At 37.2% G+C, this 19,970-nt stretch overlaps 1 protein-coding gene across 9 annotated transcripts in view; it reads right to left on the bottom strand.

The window, feature by feature from the left end:
• Positions 1-19,970, bottom strand: part of SUGCT (succinyl-CoA:glutarate-CoA transferase) — a 336,115-nt gene that overhangs the window by 182,957 nt on the left and 133,188 nt on the right. For 8 of the 9 annotated variants that reach the window (XR_012585571.1, XR_012585572.1, XM_074575598.1 and 5 more), the window contains one exon: positions 9,585-9,687. The exons of the other annotated variant lie outside the window; for it this stretch is intronic. Coding sequence is in view for 6 of the 8 variants with exons in the window: in XM_074575598.1 (XP_074431699.1) it covers positions 9,585-9,687 (103 nt within the window). In the remaining 2 variants the exon portion in view is untranslated. The remainder of the gene's footprint in view (positions 1-9,584; positions 9,688-19,970) is intronic. 9 annotated transcript variants of the gene reach the window in all.

Below are 19,970 nucleotides of genomic sequence, written 5' to 3'. Positions count from 1 at the left end.
CAAAAAGAAGTTTTACACCTAAAATACATACTACAAAATTATACAACTTCTGATTTAAACTGCTATAATTAAATGCTACGGTTGCTAAGTAGCCAATTGAAATTGTGTGGAGAAAATTTCAACATGTGGCTGGCTGCTCTGAGTGTTGACATCCGAATGCTGTAGCCAGTTTTAAGCTTAGGACGAGTTCTTTAAAACAATAGTAATAATGTTCCTGGCCTCAGTGACCACGCACATTGAGGAAACACTTCCTGCTTCTTTACAAACTGTCTACTTGAATCATACCAGAAACCTACATGAAACCAGTCAGAGATGAGAAGGAAAATGGCAATGACAGAGAAAGCTTGCCTGACTAATTAGTGCCTTTTTGTGGTGGTTGGAAATCTAAATCTTCAAATACCCACTCCTACTCAGCCTACATACTTGCCTTTTCATGGCTCAAATATTCCTCCTTGTCAGAAAGAGACATTAAACTAAAACAGTATATTTTTTTTAAATGTTATTGCGTAAGTACAATGCAAAGTGAACATGTCAGCACCTCATCTGAAAATATCACGTTTTTTTTTCAGCAGCGAGTGGGACTCCAAGATGAACTTAGGTTGAAGAGACTGGAAAGTCTCGTAATTTCAGGATGATGGGCCAGGGTCATGGCTTGAGCTAAGATTTTTAAATTAAGTTGAGCACTCAGGAAAAGCAGCTGAAGATCAAGTGATAACTAAAGCCTGATCTGCACAGTTTCTGCACTTTTTGTTGTTGTTGTATTTTCCATTTTATTTTCTCCCTTACTGGAATACATATATCATCATCTGCAGCTACTACTATTTGAAAGATTATGAAGTGCGAGATGCCAAATACTTATGCTCCTGAATATTATTAGTATTTTCATGCCTACAAAAGATAACTCACACTGAAAAGCTGCACCATACTACTTATATTGATTAAAAACCAATCTATTTAGAAGTGAACAAGATCTGTGATAAAATCTAGCCCTTATGGTCTCTGAGAAAGAAAAAAGTCAAAAAATTCAGGCTACCTTTATATGAACTCCAAGAAGACAAGGTGGCAATTAATTTGAAAACATAAAAACACAGTAGGAAATGTTAAAATTGACCTTTTGTTGGAGGAAATTATATACTAAAGCATGTCTAAGATTTATCCTGAAATGTCAGTGTTTATTATTGATTCTCCTATGAATTTAGCTTAGTAAATTAATATACATCTACTTAAGAAAAAGATTCTAAAACAAAAAAAATGGTGTTTTCTCACTTGATTTGGTATGGTCGTGTGAGTCAGGCAACCAACAGGCAATATAGATAGTCTCACAAACTACATACTGTGGGGAAGGCAAAGAATACCTATTTTTAACTGACCATTACTTTGTGACAATGATTCAGTGAATGCTCAGATGGAAAAAAAACAAAACAAAAAAACCAAACCACAACCAAACAACCCACTTCTAAAGAATCAATTGAATCAGTTGCTTCAGCAAACTCTCTTCAGGCTGTGAGACTTGATGGGATAGACATATACATGTATTTCCCCCCTTCCCATACATATAACAGACTTGACACTCATCAAGACTTTAGATAAATGCAACAACTGGGTTAATTAAAAAAAAAAAAATCTCTTTTGACCCCATAGTTACACACTTTATATGAACAGAAGTGAGAGCTGGGCTCACGCTCTGTGAGGGATTGCTAAGAAGCTGCACATCATCTAGCTCAGTACATCTTAAATTTGGATGGCCTTATCCTGAGCATACTCTGGTAGTGCAAGACACCAAAATACAGATTCTTTGAAATCAACTGATGTCACTTTGTTGAGCTGCAAGGTTAGGAAGCAGCGTGTAACTCCTGCAAGGACAGAAACTAATCCAGGAGTCTGAGGCGCAAGGGACACACATTACGGACTGGTAACACTGAGACATAAAAAAAAGACTGCAAGGTTTCAAAAAATAGGGGGGTTTTGCTGTACTCTTTGCTTCAAAACTGAGCGTGGTTTTTTGACAGGTCTCCTTCTAGAAGGGAATGCCATTCTAGAATTTTTGTCTACCTTTGAATGACCATGACCGCAATGTAATTTTTAAACATAATTTAGTATTTTATGAGATGCTTTTGAGAACTTAATATTCTCTGTAACTAACAAATACTTACGTTAACCTTTTCTCAATGGAATGCACATGCAAATGGTACTAGCTAAAGACATAGCATCCATATATGTACACGTTTAAAAGAGAACATTAAGGATGCTGCTACTAAGCATCATTTGCTTGCTTGCACAAAAGAAATACAGCACAAACTTTAAGCGCAAGCTTTTTTCCTGTCAGGCTCCTCCCTCAGTGAAGCTAAAGATATTCAAAAGTGGTTTGATTTCTCAAAAGTGAGGTGTATCTTCATGTCTTATTTTAATATATATCACTTAAATCACACAATAAAAAAAAAAATTTCCTAAAGGGCGATTTCTCTGATGCTCTCACATTAGAAGCTAGACTTCCCAGAAGCCTAACTACTGCATCTTTACAACATTGCTTTTTAGGTAAGTCCCAATTTCACGGCTAAGGAAACAAAGTACAGAGAAAACTAAGGGTAAAACCAATGTTAGCATTTTCAACAATATTGCATTTTAAAATAACTAAAGAATACTTTAAACAGTTTCATTTACATCCATGAGAACTGAGTGCTGCTGCATATTTAGCACATGGTGTCACAAGGCAGGCGCTCAAAACATGAGGCACACATGTTTATTGACCACCTTTTAACATTTTGATTGAAGTGACTTACCCAAAACCACGTGTGAACTGTATGGCAGATGCAGGAAGAGATTCCTGTCTGGCATTCAACTTCTATAAAAATGAAGCCATATTTCTGCAACCTCTTACCTCTTTCACTACTTTTCATATCCTGAATCAAATGAATTAAGAATCTGACAGGCAGCAACCTGGTTCACAAGGCAGACTAAACGCTCTCCTGCTCAACAGTCAAGTTTATCCTGCACACTTCAGGAAGAAGGTACAGCAGAAAGATGATACTTGATTTAAAAATATCACAGTGCTTACAAATTAGACATTCTTTTACAGTAAATAAAGTTGTTTGTGAATTTTCTCATGTTTGTGGTGTTCTTATTTATTTATTGCAACATTTTTAGAAATCAAAATTCAAGTGTTGAAAAAGCCTAACCATTTTAGCTAGTGTAATTATAAAATTTCTAATCTAGGTCTCGAGCAAAGCTGACACCTTTGGACTCACAAAATACATGAAGGACCAGAATATGAGCCCGCAGGTGAAAGCTTATCTTTTGCATGCACTGTCTGGGGCTCCCTTCTTCTTTATTCATAGCCAGCTTCTCTCTTCCACCCTTAAAAGCATGGGACAGCAAAAGAGCATGTCTATGACACTGCAAGTCAGCTTTCTGTTCTCTTTGCAAAAGAACTAGTTCTCTAAAAATGAGCAACAGGGCTCCCAGGCAAAAGACAGGCATGAGAGTATGCTAATACAGTAGAGAACAGCTTTCTGGGAACTTGTTATCAAACATGAGTGGATCATTTTATCAGAAACATTTCCAAACGTACTTCAGACTCAGGCAGACAACCAGCACTGGAAGTTTCAGATCAAACTTCTAAATTCTGCAAAGCTATAGGCAAGTGGAAACAAGACTTCATAATAGAAAGTGTTGAACTACCTCCTTTATCATTACTTTTTTCATCTAGACAATAGATATATATTAAACGCGTGTACAAACAAAAGCTTACCATTAACATAAACATACATTTTTTTTATTTAGGACACCATCGTATTTCAAGACTTCTGCACCGTAAGCTCTTTAACTATCATGGTAAGGTAGGCAGGCTAGACAAAAGCATGGCACAGCCATGGACCACATTTCACAACAGACAAAATTTAAAAAACACTTCCTGCTACAATATTCCTCATAGCAAAATACAAGTGATGGCTCATTTTGAGCCCTTCCTGTAACATCTGGATATAGAACTATCTCATAACACACATAAAGCCTGCATAATTGTGTATATGTGGGAATCACATATTACAAACAGTCTTAGAACTGGATTTTCCATTTCACTTCTTGAAACTATGTTCCATTCCTTAATGCTTTCCACTTTAGAATAGAATCCACTTTCCTAAATTTCCCGCAGACCAAAAGCTTGAAAACATTTGTAATTTAGTATGGAAGAGCTACTTTTGACAAAATTAAAGGGTTGGGTATGGTTGGTGGTGTGGGGTTTTTTCATTGCACAAAATTTAAGAAGTGAAGTAAAAAGCTGGCTTGAAACACCAAATCAAAAGCTAGGCAGCACACATTTTCGACTTAGCAAAACAGGCAGGAATAGAGCTGAATTTCTGTTTCAAAATAGAATTTAATTTTAGACACCTCTGTGGGGATGTTTCATGTTCAATGAATTGGCATTTTTAAATGGAGAAACATTCCATCAGAAAGTTTCCAACCGGTTTTAGTACTTACTTAATAGATACACGCAAAATTTAATTCCTCTCCTTTCTCTTGTCTGTTCGGAATTACTTCCAGACACATCATATTACCTCAGGCCTCCATCAACTGCTTTTCAGTTGCAGAAACCTCTATATGTAAAAACTCCCTGCAGTATTATGGACATGAATATAATTCCATTTGACTTGTGACAGCCCTCAGTGGGCCACAAAAGCCTATTGCAACAAAGAATAACAATTAAAACATGGTCATATTTAACAAAACCAAACCCCAAACCAACAACAACCATGCATAAGATGATATAAAAAAAATTAAAAAAAACCCAAACCAACACACTTTTTATCTTTTGCTGTTCTGTGTGTTCACAATACTGATTTTAGAAGCTTTTACCAGGTGCTAGGAAATTTTTGCCAGTATGTGTTCAAGTGAAATGACTTCCAAAATAAGAGACAATCTGGAGGTTAATAAAAAAACTGCCACCTTTATAAGTTTCCACAAATAATAAACTTAAAACATCAGATAACTTCCAGCTATCAGATATTTCAATACTTCAGTTTATTGTGGGTTTTTTTTCTGAGGCATATTCAGAGAAATGGCTAAAAGGAACTGTAATGGCCTTCTGGGACAGGAAGACTAAGGTTTCTGTAAAAAATGTTAAATTAATTTTTATAGTGATGCAAAGTCAGGGAAGGGTTGTTAAGGGATGGCCTCTTGCCATAGGGTGGAGTTTTGTTTTGGTATCCTTTTAGAGTCTGCAGGTGTTTGGCAGGAGCTGAAATCAGGGCCAGCTGTGATATTTCAGCTCCGATATTTCCCTCCCCATATTTCTCAGAAGTGATGCATCAGGGTGATGTCTTACACCTGATGTACTCAACTTGTGTGGTATGACTGTAACTGCTTTGGGGGGGGGTGGGGAGGAAGTACCACTGCATGGCTTTCATATTTATTTTCAGCTGGCAGCATTCATAGAGTAAAATTCATGATCATCAATGGATTTAATCTGGTAAAACATCAGATAAAAAACAATTTATTAAACTGCCTGTAGTATTTCTGGCTTGTTTTGTTGCTTCTTATATGTGCCAGCCATTTAATTAAAGTAATAACGCTGTGTAAGAACTGTGAAAGAAATTACATTAAGAAAAACGGGAGGGTAATGTTTAAAAGAAAACAAAAGAAAAAAACTTCAGTCCCCTCACCCAGCAAAGATCTTTGTTCTTTCATACTTAGCTTCAGTACAGTGCGTACCTGGTTTTGTTTTATCTTTTGGGAGAATTTGAATAGTTTCTATTAAAAATGGTATTCTCTTTTAAGTTTGTTTTGTTTGGAAAACCTCAAACCACATTGTATTTCATACACATGTTCCCCAGGGTATGTTAAATGGGACCATACTGAGGTCACTAGTAAGTTTTTAAAACGTTTAAGAATTCCTTTAATGTTCGTGCTATCTTGGCCTGGTTAAAAGAACACATTTTTAAAAAATAGCTTGAAAAAGTTTGACTATAAAAAGCTTAATTAAAATAGTCTATACAGTACTTTTAAGAGTTTGTAAGAACTTTCACAAACATTCTTTCCTCCCCCACATTTTTAAGAAAATTGTTCCCCTAACTAGCAAATCTGCTCCTCTTTCTCTCAGCCTGTTTATCCATACATGCACAAGTACACATATACTTCTGTCCACAGACTGATTGACTTAGCAGTACAAATGCCTGTGGTATTCATTTTAACTTCACAAACGAATAAAAGATTATAATCAGTGGGAAAAGTGGATGTTTCACTCCATTCATGGAAAAAACAGTACCACCTGGCACTCCAACTTAGCAAAAAAATTTCATGTTTCTTGGCAGCTCACTTGGAGTATGATTGAAGCTGTTAATGATATTAACAAAATGTCCTGGGATCAAAAATGTGTTGTTTTATCTCAGTTTATAGAAGAAGTTATACAAATCACTCTTGGCCTTAAGAGTTCTGAGGTCCTTTTAGTTAAAATAAAATAAAATTTGAAAACACAACCCACCTGTAGCCGACTACATTCCATTAAACCATTTCAGCCACCTCTTTTACTTGTCTTTCCTATCTCCTCAGACTCGCTTCCATTCCTCCCTTGCATTATTCCAACCCCCTCTCAGAATTTCTGTCTTTGGCTGGTACCAGCCCGGGGCACCCCTTGCAGCATTACTGACAGCTGAGCTGGCACATGCTTCAACGACTGTTGACATCCACGCAGTGGATCTTGGTCACTAATGGTGCCAGACTGCACTTACAAGGAATGATGGCTGCATTACAGATACCAAATCCTTACGTCAAATAGGAAGACAACAGCAATAAAATGAAGTTAAAACATGGAATTGTGGTTAGATCCAATTCTGACGGTAACACCTAAATTGAAGAGGTTTAGCAAAATCTAGGCATTTTCTATGAGAGTTTGTATATATTGAAGTACCACCAGGTTTGGGTTTTTTCTGGAGTCTTTGCAACGGTTGAAAGCAAATAACTACGAAAGGCACATTACTGCATTATAATAAACTCTCTCATTTTACATCACACTGTTTTTACTTGTTGTTATACAGTAAGGTTATTAAATTCACGCTGAGTGACATCTTTTCGAGAAATGCATTTCCTGATCTAAATCGAGCCCAAAAAACCCCCACCACGTTATAATGGGAGCACTGCAAAGAACGATTACAAATTTTGCATACTTAATGACTGAGTTGAGTTGAGCTTTACACACGTGAGAAAAATCTTGCTGTGGTTACAGTACGTTGTTGGTGGTGGGTTCTAGGTTCTCACTCTTTTAACTGGGATTTCAAAGTGCAGAGGATACCTAGATTATGGATTCTCAGGTGTTGCTAGACTTCTTCCCTAGTCTTAGACACAGTATCAGGGTGCTGCCATGCTTTTTGAGGCTTCAGAAACCAGAATTGCAGACTAGCTTATGAAAGAGCAAAGCGATATGCAAGCACATGTGTTTATCCCAGATGCATGCCACCTATACAGCAGCAGAAGGATGAGCAAGTGGAGGGAGACTGGGCACGGTACAACGGCAAAAAACTGCAGTCTAGAAGAAAAGGGAAAAACTTTGCTTGAACTATCCCTAAGCTTCTAAATCCAAGCTACGGATAAATGACTCGGGGCAATGAAGTCACCTGTGAAGGTCTGAAGTCTTCACCATCAAAATAAAAATTTCTGTAGAAGTTAGAAAAGTATACTTAAGAGGATGAGCGTACTACCCTCCAAATTGCTGGTCCGCTGGATGGCCTCTCCAATACGTAAAGGTGGAGTGGGGAGCTTAATTTCACATAAGTGATGTGAAGCAAGTATCTTGCCATAAGGGCAATACCTTAAAATACCAACACTTTTGCATATTTCAAGAAGAAGAGGAAAGAACTGCAGTCTTTTTCTTTTTTTTCCCCTCCCCTCAAACAGAACAATAACTGTGTGAAAATACTTAAGGCGGCCAGCAGCACCAGAAACTAAATAAATGTATAGCATGCAGCACTGCCACAAATACTGACATTTCATTTCCAATAGTAATAAGAGCACAGTGTCTCAGTGCCACTTATTTCAGAGAAGGGTGTAGAAAAGAATGTTTTCAAGAAGTTTCATGAGGAAAAAAAATAGATCAGCTTGCCTCTTTAAGGGAAAATATTTTGAAAAACCTGCCATATGGTGGTATCTGACTGCAAAGCACTGTGATACCTTTTATGGAAAGGTTATTTAATATTTAGGTGAATTCTAACAAAAGCAAGGTAACTAAGCTAACCTCTTTTCAATTTGGGAGGTAACGGCCATCCCACGACATACTAGGTTTTAAAAAGATGTCTCTTTCAGAGTGGGCCTGACTTCTTAAAATTCACAGCATCAAAAAAAAAAAAGCAAAGAGTATTTTTCCAGTGTTGCCCCAAGTACAGCCAAGTAAACCACGTTCTGAGTAAAACAGAGACTCTTGCTGCATGTTCTTCAAAGCCCAACCTTAATCCCTGTGAAAGTTATGAAGTGAAAAATTTGGCCCATGCATACTTTACAGCATGGTACTACATCATTTTAAGGAGAAAGAACATATTTATTTAAGAAAAAAAACCAACCTTCTTTACTTGCAAACTTCTTATACCGCCAAAAGTATAATAAACATATTTATAACAAACATATTTATTATAAATATATTCTTTTATGATACAGATTGTTTTGCCTGTTCTTCTTTCCCAAAGACTACAATCATATTCACAATCCCGACAAACATTTCTTGACAGTCGACATGGACACGTACAAAATTGGCTGCTTTTTATTTCCTCCAATGACCAATCATTTTTCTGGTTACTCCCATTATTAGAAATTAATTTAAAGGAGATTCATCACACAACAGAATAGCTGTAAAATACTCTGTTACAATATTCAAGATAATATAATTCAGTTTGTGTTGGGCCCTTTAACCCATAACAAGCCAGAGGGTGACAAGAAGGGGAGGGATCAGGGAATATGCAAATATCATAACTCTACAGATACTCAAAAGTAAAAATATTTATTATACTTAAGTATAGATGCAATTCAGTGAAAGCGTTAATTTTTTTTTCAAATAAATAAATAAAAGTCTGAAGCAGTCTCAGCCAGAGAAACCACCAGGCCAGGAAAAGGTTAAAATCTTTCTATATATGACTTCATTTTTCTGTTTCCAGTCAAAAAGTTGCCCATTTTTTTCAAACAGTATAGATTCTGGTTATCCATACTCCATATAGAAAATCAGTTGCTTGTGGGCAGCAACAAAGGTACTTTTCTGCATATTTATCTGACAAAAATGCAATTACATAATATATTACAGCTTCTTTCTGTTTTACCAGCTATTTTTGAAAGACAGAGTCCATCCAAGGCATCGAATACCTATGGTTTAATGTATTATGGCAAAATCTGTGTTACCAAACATAGAATTCATTTAAGAATCTGTATTTATTTCTTATTATGCCATATTATTGGCTTAAACTCAATCCACCATATAACTTAATCCACCATATAACTCTCAAATCCCATTTTAAAGTAGCTGAAACCAGGACTGAGTGGCAGGAAAAGTGATCATTACTCAGCATTTGTAACACACATGTACAACACATAAAAAAGACTTGGTGAGAACCAACCTGAGGATCCGAGAATACTTGCTGCATATTGTTGATTGGGCCATATGGAACCCCACTACCTTCAAAGAGCTGCAACCATTCGATCGTTGCTTTTTCTGAAAACCTAAGAGCAAATAAGAAGCATGTGGTTTCAACTCCGTGCTTTCAGATTCCGAAAAACACATAGTATGTCTCCACCCTCTCTCACTGCTTTCCATACTCTTCCCCACTGATTTCTTCCCAGGCAGTGAATAACATGATAAAAATGTACTACACGTGTTCTTCAGAAATACAAACCCCAAAGACGTAGGGCAAAGAACATAGCTGAACTGACTTCTATTTCTATCTGAGCATCTGAAGCAATCCAGCAATGATATAAAGCTAAATTTATCAGCAGTTTCAAATAAGGATCAATGGGTTTCCTCCAGTCCTTAATTACACTAACGTGCTTCACATTTGTTTTCTTTTATGTACATATTTAACAACAAAAAGATAGATATAATGCGGGTACGAGTCTAACATACGACACTGCTCACTAAAAGCTGATATAAAGCACCACAGCATTTTTCCTCCATTACATCCAGAACACATGTCAGGATTAAAAGCCACATTTTTTGGTCAGATAACAACATCTATTACATATTTATTTGTTGTATGATTGTACAACCTATCCTAAGGACAGCTGGTTCAGCGTATATATACACTCTGTGCCTACACTGGTGAACAGAGCTACACGCCCTTTTATCACATGCAAGAAAGTTCATCCTATTTCTTTCTAAGCATTCAAATCTGTATCTGGTAGCACCACGTTTTCTTCAGAAAAGATTTAAAGACCTGATGGAAACAAAATGAATAGAAACCTTGATAAGGGACACTCAGTTACTGGTATTCTGTAGCTCACCAGTTCAGAGTTCCTTACGCATTATCCAGAACAATGTCAGTAACATTCAGCTTTACTTCTAGCACGTTACTATAAAACCCTTCCAAGTTTCTGAGAGAAAGTTAACAAAGCCCAAAAGCACAAAAAACCCCCCCCCTAAATCAGGACAAAATCAAACTTTGTAAGCTTATTTTTATACATATGCAAAGATCGGCTGCAAAGTATTTCATGCTACTTTTAGACTAAAGAAAAAAACCTAGTGATGGTGACAAGTTACAGTTATATTAAGTAGATGGCGTAGGTATGGATCCAAGCTTCGCAGTTAATGTCTTTCTCCCTGGGAAGGAATGACTTCGCCAAGCTTTGAGGGAATAAATCCTGATACCAAATGCATTTTGCACTCCAAATACATAGGAAAATACATAAGTTTTGCACTGCTGTTCCTCAGAAATAGAAGCTTTACTACTGTTGAATACACATGAAGTTAAAAAATAATGCCAGTAAAAACGGAAGGCGCAATAATACAGAAAAATCAGAATAAAAGGCTTTAAAAGTGCAAAATGTATTATAAAATGAAGCATCACTTCTGAAGAAAACGGACATAAGATTATTGCACTCTTCAGTTATACACCTCATTGAATATTAAAGTTATTTCATGGCAAAGATGTAGTCAGCCATAAAGAAAATGCCACTCTTGGACACATCTAGGGTCCGTTTAATTTAGTACTCTATTGCTAAACCATACTTAGGTACTTTACAGGAAACTGGGGGAAAAAAGTTAACTACAGAGAGGTAAATAACCTTCCCTCCTCAGTGATTGCAGCCATTAGGAAAGGATGAGTTTAATTCAAAATATAACTTGTATTTCCCTTCAGTACTCTGTTTCACAACAATTGTCATAATCCATACATTCTTGTTATTCATAGCCTTCTGTTAATAAGGTTTGGGGCTCAAATTACTGAACAGTGTAAGCCTCATTCGCACAAAAAACTGTTTCCCATCAGTTATTGGTGGTATTTATACAAAACCGTGCTGATTCTCTGCTAGCAGCTGAGCCACTTCCCTCCTGACACACTTCATAATTCATGGACCACTAAGTCCCTTTTTATAAGTTAAAAGCTTTTTTCAGCTACTACTTTTTCTGACACCTCAACCTCCACTACCATTTAATTTCTCACAGAAGACAGCACATCTACAAGAGAGCTCTTGGACTCAGCATCATAACCATGGTGCTGAAGACCATCACTAATTCTTAATATTTTTATTAACATTCCCTTGATCTATTAGTAATGAATAAGCCCTGCTATGTTATGTTCCTCGTACTTCTTTTGAAGAAAGAGTTTATAAGTATCCTCCCGAGTTTAAAAAAAGAACAAACAACTTTTGGATTTAAAGGACAGTCCGAAAATGAAGTCTTTTCAAGGAGAGTGTCAATTATCTACATCTGTATAATCAGTATGCTACCTCCTGACGTCATGGTAAATCTGAATAATTTTCAGGACATACATTCTTCTTCAGTAACATTATTATGAGTGACTCAATAAGGTGTATTTCTGAAATTTTAGCTTCTGCTTAGATTTTTCCTTCCTATGTCACAGACAAAAAAAAAGTTACCACAGTTTTGTAGAAAACAAGTGGTGTTCTGTTTTAACAAATATTTGTTTTGAGTGGACCTAACAATTGTCTTAGTCTTCCTTATTAATTTATTTATTGGTGGTTGGAGAGAATTCCTAAAAGCCTTAAATTCAATCAAAGACGTAAAATCCCACATTCCATCACCCTCAAAGGAGACACGCAGCATTTTCTCTTGAAATTGAAACTCTTGACCTAAATCTGCTGCAGAATAGCTTCCTTTATTTGTGGTAAAAAGAGGCTGTTGAGAGTGTATTGTTACACAAACTGTTCAAAAACAAAACAGAACAACACCACTGCCAATAAAGGTCTATTATTCAGATTTTGAGAGCAACAGCATGCAACTATTCGGTTCATTCAGTTGTGTTTTATATATTAAAATATCTGTTGCATTGCATTATGGGAGAAACACTGTTTCAAGATGTGATAAAAAATAAGGAGTGAATAAAAAAATGCCCAAGTTTACATCTCTGATGTCAGCAGCACAAGCTGCATAAACTTTGAATTTTATTTTTTTTTTGCTAGCCTGTATCATTCCCTCCATTTAAATATAATTTTTAATAGCACTTACACAAATAAATATAAGTTCTCTTTATAGCAAAGGGCTGATGTTTAGGTTGCTAGGTATCAACTGATACCATGCTCAGCACTCCAAAATACCGAGTAAAGACCTTCAAGAAAAACTTCCAAGAGAAGTTAAAGATTAAATTCTCTCCTGAAAACGAAAAGTTCTATCAGCAACAATATATCTACAAGGCCTGGCCGGTCTTTTTCCCGTTAACACTTGTTTCAAGTGCTTTGATATTGTCTTTTACAAATATCCTACTTAGAATATAATATATTTTTCTTAACTGAGAAATTTACGTCATCTACTGCCTTTCAATGGAGAAAAAAGTAATTTTTCTATACACATATAAATAAAATGACTGGTGGAAACACGTACAAGGCTAAACAATGGTCCATCTTCCAAACTTATGCTAGAAAAACAGCATCCAAGACTGTACAGCATCTGAACTCTGAAGCATGACATTTGCAAATACATCTTTTTCTGTCCACAGAACCTCAGTGATACTCAGTCACTTAAGGAGAGCTCAACCATGCGATTCACACTACAGCTTCATATATTTCCACGAGTCCCTTTTCCCTCTGAAATGCTCCATCTGCTGTAGATATAATCACATAAATGCCATTTAAAGTAGCTATGATTTATTTGTAGAATAATTTTAAATCTGTACCTTAGTTTTCTACAATTATTGCCAGTATTTTAGAAGTTCAAAAAAAATAAATCTACTTTTTACTGAACTAGAGTGTGGTGTGAAGCTTGAATGCAGGCCCTTTACGAAAGCACCTCTGAAAAAAGAAGGATGTGTACCCCTATAGAGAACAAACCCGCTGCTAGGACCTTTACTGCAAAGCCTACACTAAGGCTTCCTTCACTAAAAGGGGTAATGTCCATGATGTCGTATTTGCATTTGAAGCAGTAGTTTAAGCCTCGTCTGCATTGAATTACACAGCACTCATGAAGCTACTGAAGTTGCAATATTGAAATGAGGCACCAGATTCTGAAACATTTAACATTAAAGATACTACATGCTTTAAAATATTATAAGAATAGAAAGTGTAGCATGAGCCGAACTAATTGAAATGTTATTTCATGGGAAGAAATACAGCTAAATATATTTTTCCTCAATTCATAAATCTAGCAGGCACCATTAAAAGAAAAACTCTAAATTTAAACTATACACTCAGTAAATTAATCAAAAAACGTTACAGCACAATATAAGAAATAGCTTCCAAATGTCCAAAAATTAGATATTGGATAAAAAGAGTTTGCACCTTATTTCTTTACACAAACCACAAGTGTAGTTTTGCTTTTTAACAAGCAAGACACAAATGCCCTTCTGCTTTCTAACAAATTCTAATAAAAAGGGGAGAATGGATCATTAATCACAAAAAAAGAAAGTGTCTGCTTGACTTGCACAAGTTGGATGAAATGGCTTTAATGAGTTAGAAACATACCCGAGTTCTATTAAAATGTACTAAGTTTCTCATCCTGTTAATCCTGTAAAAAGGAAATGAAGTTTACAAATATTCTTTCAATGAAGTAAAGGCTTCTAAAGCATGAATTAATCAGCTCTGTGTGCATTCTTTGCATATATCCCATTTTCTAGGTTTCCTAGGAAACCTTCAATCATTGCTACATCTTATCTGGAAAGGCATCCATGTTTCTCTGAGGGATAAAACCATCCAATTCCATACAAAGTAAGTTTAGAACAACTACTGAAGAAAAATACTGCTCTTTTCTATAGGAAGCTTATGGCAATTAGTTTAGAGAAGTAATTTGGACAGCTACCAAATGCAGATGGAACAGCAACATCTAGGATTAGTAATAGCTTTTTACATGCAGTCAATCACAAAAACCTTCTCTGTTCTTGCTGAAGCCCACAATAGCATTCTTGTGTTTTCTAGCACAACCCGGATTTGCATTATGGTTTTTGCATTGGCTTGTTTTACCAACAGTCTATTTACTTTCAAATTTCTACAGTATTTTCCTCTCTTCACTACTAATCATCTTTTTAAGGGTAGTTAACTCAGTAAAATAGTTTGTACAGTTTCTTACAGTAGCATCTACGAAAGAGACTATACAAAATAAAAGTCATATAAAAAAATTCTTTGAAAAATTCAAGTAATGGATCATTATCCCTTAGTGTACAGTAAATCTACAATTAGAGCTTTCAAAATGAATACTACGGTATTTACTCAACAGCACCTCTACATTAGTGTCTAATTAGTCTCCTCTTGGTTACTGATTAATCCCTCACCAAACCATAGCAGACCCTTAAAATCTTTGCAATCAACATGACTGTACTGACATGTTTTGCTGATGGATACGTCAACTACCTTAAAAGACATCACATATAGTAGACTGTAAGTGGTAGCTACATAAATTACAGTCCAGACATTTGTAGGTACCACAAACCTACCCTGAAACTTATTTTAAAATTTCTGTGTACTTTAAGTACACAGAATCACAGAATGGTTCATTTTGGAAGGGGCCTTAAAGATCATCTAGTTCCAACCCCCTGCCATGGGCAGGGACACCTCCTGCTAGACCAGGCTGCTCAAAGCCCCATCCAGCCTGGCCTTGAACACCTCCAGGGATGGGGCATCCACAACTTCCCTGGGCAACCTGTTCCAGTGCCTCACTACCCTCACGGTAAAGAATTTTTTCCCTGATATCCAATCTAAATCTACCCTCTCTCAACTTGAGACCATTACCCCATGTCCTATCATAACACTCCTTAATAAAGAGTCCCTCCTCATCCTTCCTATAGGCCCCCTTTAGGTACTAGAAGTTACCAGTTTAATAGAACTATTAACAAGCCTTCACCTTTTTGTGCAGAATTTGTGCTAGAGATGAATATACATTCACATTCCTTTATGAAGTTTTGCATGCTGTTTTAAAACCATATATGATTTTTTTTAAAGAATAGCATACCAGAGAGAAACAAACACAGTCATACTGTAAAATGTGTTTCTTATGGCTCCTGAGTAGTAAAATCCAGCATGTTCCAGAACTAGTTCTTTTTGGATTCAAGTAACTTTAGACTACGTACATTAGAAACCTACTCCTTTTCCCAAGCCTTCCTCTCTTTTTCCTCAAGTAAGCAAAAAGACTGTAACTTCTATAATCACGCCAAAGGAAGTGCAAATTAACAGAAAATCAGCTAGGTAAACACACATCAGTAAAAGCACATTGAGAATAATGGAAAGCCGTATTGATTGAGCCTTTTGTTGTTCTTTGTCTTTTAACTACTCAAGGGTAGTAAAGAGCTAACAAGGGTCAGGTCAAAAAGCTCATTCCAAAATCAATAAAAAGATCTCCCTTGATTTCAGCAACCCTGTAGCTAGTAATGTATGTCATCAGAAAAAAGATAGCAAGTTTCTTTCCAGGAAGGATCTTGAACTTCACACATGCATTAACACACTTAGAGATTTATTAAATGGTGAGAAGGAAAAAAAAAAAAAAAGAAAAACCACACAGAAAATATACATTAGCTTACCCAGTCCAAAAATCAGATGCTTGAGACATTTTGGATCTCCCTCAGTTGCACACATAGAAGCCAACAAAAAACTAGTAACAATTTAAAACAAAGCATTTTAAAGAAAACTGTAGCAATCTGGTAGATGATGCCCACACAACTCAACCATCTAGGCACTGATGGTGAGGTAGATGACTGGGGAAGGTAAACCTCACCAGCTGTGCCACATTGAAGTCAATTATCTTTCAAACTTCAGACACCTGCCTTGCTGAAGCAGTAAACAACCAGATACTCACTGCTGTAATGTTATCAACAGCAACTTCAGTCTGCAAGGCTCTTAGTTTAGAAAAAGAAACGATGGGGATGGAGAAGGAGATTGACAGCGACTGGGCGTGTCTCAACAGGTGTGAATTTAACAGTGCACCGCATCAGGAGAAGCAAACATTTTACAATACGCTTTCCCCTTTAGGTGCCCTCCTCTTCTGTTACTAGGTGGAAACAATTTAGCAAAGATCTCATTAACTGAGGATCAGGTTCCTCTGTGCTTCCTTCCTGCTCCTTCCTTTTCCCCTCGCACTTACATACACAACATGCAGCTGTGGTGCACAATCAAGAATAAGGAATTTAAAATACATGTGCTAGGAACAGAAGTTCCACTCTGAATTGTTTCCAGCTCTAACACTTCTGATTTTAAGTCTACAATAATTTAGCTGTAACTACAGGAGCACTAATCATGATGAATTTGTGTTCTTTATTATGTGAGCTGTTTCACTTTAAAGGCTGCAGTTCCCCTTCCTCCTGCACTCATACAACCCCACACACTCTGTTCTGTCTTAAAATGTGTCTACATTACTGAGGTGAAGGGTAGGATTAACATTCAGCTTCTGGAGTAATTTGAAGGAGGTGGTCAACAGATTAAGCCCCCTTCCTCAAAGCAGCTTCTCTTAAAAATGGCATTATACCAGCTTTTGCACAGATGCATCTCAAATTTCATGCACACGCTGTATGTCTTGACATATGTATGCATATATACACATACGTATGTGTATGTACACACACATACAAAATAATCCACATTGTGCCTGGTTACTATTCTATTCCAGAGGAAGCAAAGGTAAAAGTGGAAGGGCGGTGGGGGGGCGGAACGGAGCAACAATTAAAACTCGGTTCTCGTGGATAGATGTACATCTAACGCACAAACCAGAGGTTTCCACTGGAAACATAAAAACCAGAGCGCTCTGTAGTCTGTCAGTTCTCACATGAGCTGGGAGTCTCAGGGGCCTCTGTAGTAGCCATTGAACTTGACCTCCACCCAGGTAGGGTCATTTTAAATTTGACTCTTGGCACACACCCAAGAAATGAAGGCATTCGGAGGCAATTTGCTTTTGTCAGAGTTCTGCTTTAATGTCGTTTGGAGAAAATGTCACCTAAATAAAAAGGAAGATACAGAAGGCACCAAAACTTCCTTTTTTTGTAAAGCAAACATAGTAGATGTGCAAGCATTAGCAGTGGAAGAGAAAGAGGAAATAAGAAGCTGGGGGAGCCGGAGGAAGATGATGGGGACAAGGAAAAAAAAAAAGGTAGCAGGACAAGGACCAGAGGTGAGAAAGGAACAACATCACCAGTAGCAAAGCAAGTACAAAATAACCCATAGGCCTATATCCTTCTTGCCTGTGAATATCCTATGACCCAGTGGTCCTTGCAGCATTGTATTTATCTCCTCTTAGAAGACCGAACTGAAAAACACTCCCCCTCTCAAGAAGTCTGGGACCAGTTTCTGTAATTCCTCCCTTTTGCCCCAGTGTGAGAGCTGGGTCTCTCGGAAGCAGCGTAACACTCCAGAGTGGTCTACCTTTCAGTCCCTTTCACTGAGATCTGACAGTCGATATGGATATGTGAATTTATCCTCCCCTACCTGCTCTCCCCCTTGCCCCCACTCTCTTTAGTGTGTACTCTACAGAGGGAATTGAGATGTTGTAAGCAGACAGCAAGCTGGGGTGAAGAGCTAAGGACAGATGTGCTTCACTCCTCGTTTCTGTCAGAGAAGAGAGAGGATGAGAAAATTCTTTCCGAAATGAATGGAGCAATTCACACCTCTCGGAGCTGTTGTTTCAAGCTACATTTATGTCTCAAGCCATATTCATCTCCATCTTGTATTCTCACTCAGCTCAGGACATCGGACTCTGATGAATAGGTGATTTCACACCTTTCTGAAAAGTCTTCTGTTTAAAGGTCAATTTCTTCTAAGTGCTATATAATCCCCATGCTTATCTAACTGCCTTGAAATCTGGCACGGTTACTGCAGGTGGTGAGCAGAATTATTGATCTAAATTAGAGGTCATTTGAGTCAAGAATTCCCAAGATACAGCCTTTTAAAAAAAAAAAAATAGCATTCCTTAACATTGACCAATTGCACCAATGTTTCCTTTGTCCACACATCTAGAATAAAACTGTGGCCAAAGAGTCTCAATTGCTTAACATTTACCCTAGCACAAGAAAGGCATCAACTGTCTCCTTGGTATTCAGAGTTCAGATGTTTTTAAAAATTTCAGCTCGACACATGCAGTGAATTAAATGCTCAAGACTTCAGGGAGTTCCTGACCCTTTGAGTGGGTCTGAAAATCTCCTTCTACTCCTAAATAAAACCTGGAAAATCCTTTTCCTTAAGAGGAGGAGGTTAAGAATCTTCTTCATGTGCTTATTAAGTGCTCAGAAGTTAGGCATGAATTGCAGTTAATCCACTTTGAAAATTAAGAAAAATAGGAAAAGAAAAGGTAAGCCATACCACTGGAAACAGGTCAAAACAGATAGGAGGAAGGGGACACGTTATATAGGTCAATGGAAGCCTACTCTAGGCTCTGGTGGGACCTTGGCTCAACAAGATTATAACAGCACCAGCAGCTTGGAAAAATATGCATATACCTACTGTGCAACAGCAGTGATATATGCGAGCAACAAGCATCAAGTATCTGCCATACAAATGGTGCTTAAAATACCAATGATTTAGTGGAACAGGAAGGATGTATAAACTGAAAATGGCAGCAAAAGAGGTTGGGGGAAAGGGAAGGAAACACAACTATATGTTTCCTCTCATATGCTTCTAGTCACCATAATTACTGTTCAGACATAGGCCATATCTGTGAATCTCTTCCCTGGCCTTATCAGCAGCAACACTCAAAGGATGCCACTACAGGACAATAATTCCCTTTTATGTTTCCAAGCTTGTAGAAAAGAGAAGGAACGTTTAGGAATCACCAGATTCCTACACATAGATGCAAATTTTCACCTGCTTTTTACTGCTCAGCCTAGCACACCAAACAAGTTTGCTGACTTTTTCCATTGCAACATCCCTGGAAAAAAAGCTACTTTGCCTCAAGTCACATGCAACCTGCCTGGCACAGCACCAAAATGAGACAAATGAGACATGGATGAATGGCCTGACTAAATCTTTAAAGAACTTTCATGTTCCCTTTTGCCTTCTGCCACACAAAGGATGGGCTCATCTCAACAAAAGCGACTGTAGTGGAACCCATGTCAAACAAGTCACAACTCTTCTAAACTGCTCCAGCTCATGTCTCCACAGATTCATTGTGAGGTGGATAGCAGTGTACATATAGTGAGTGAATGGGAGTGTCTGCAGGTGTTTCTACCCAAGTAATGCACCTGAAGTTTATATGTTCCATGTGCTCGAAGCTGCAATACTATCAAGCAATCAGTGATTTAATTAAGGTATTACTCAGTGAAATTTTGCCATTACTGTTTTGTCATTTCCTTTCATTTCTCAAGGGCTGACATTTTTCAGCAGTGAGAAAGTATTCATTTTAATTCTCTAAGTAACTTCAAAAATGAACC

This window comes from Larus michahellis, chromosome 2, assembly GCF_964199755.1.
Source record: "Larus michahellis chromosome 2, bLarMic1.1, whole genome shotgun sequence".
NCBI lineage: Eukaryota > Metazoa > Chordata > Aves > Charadriiformes > Laridae > Larus > Larus michahellis.
This window is presented reverse-complemented; position numbering and strand designations above follow the sequence as displayed.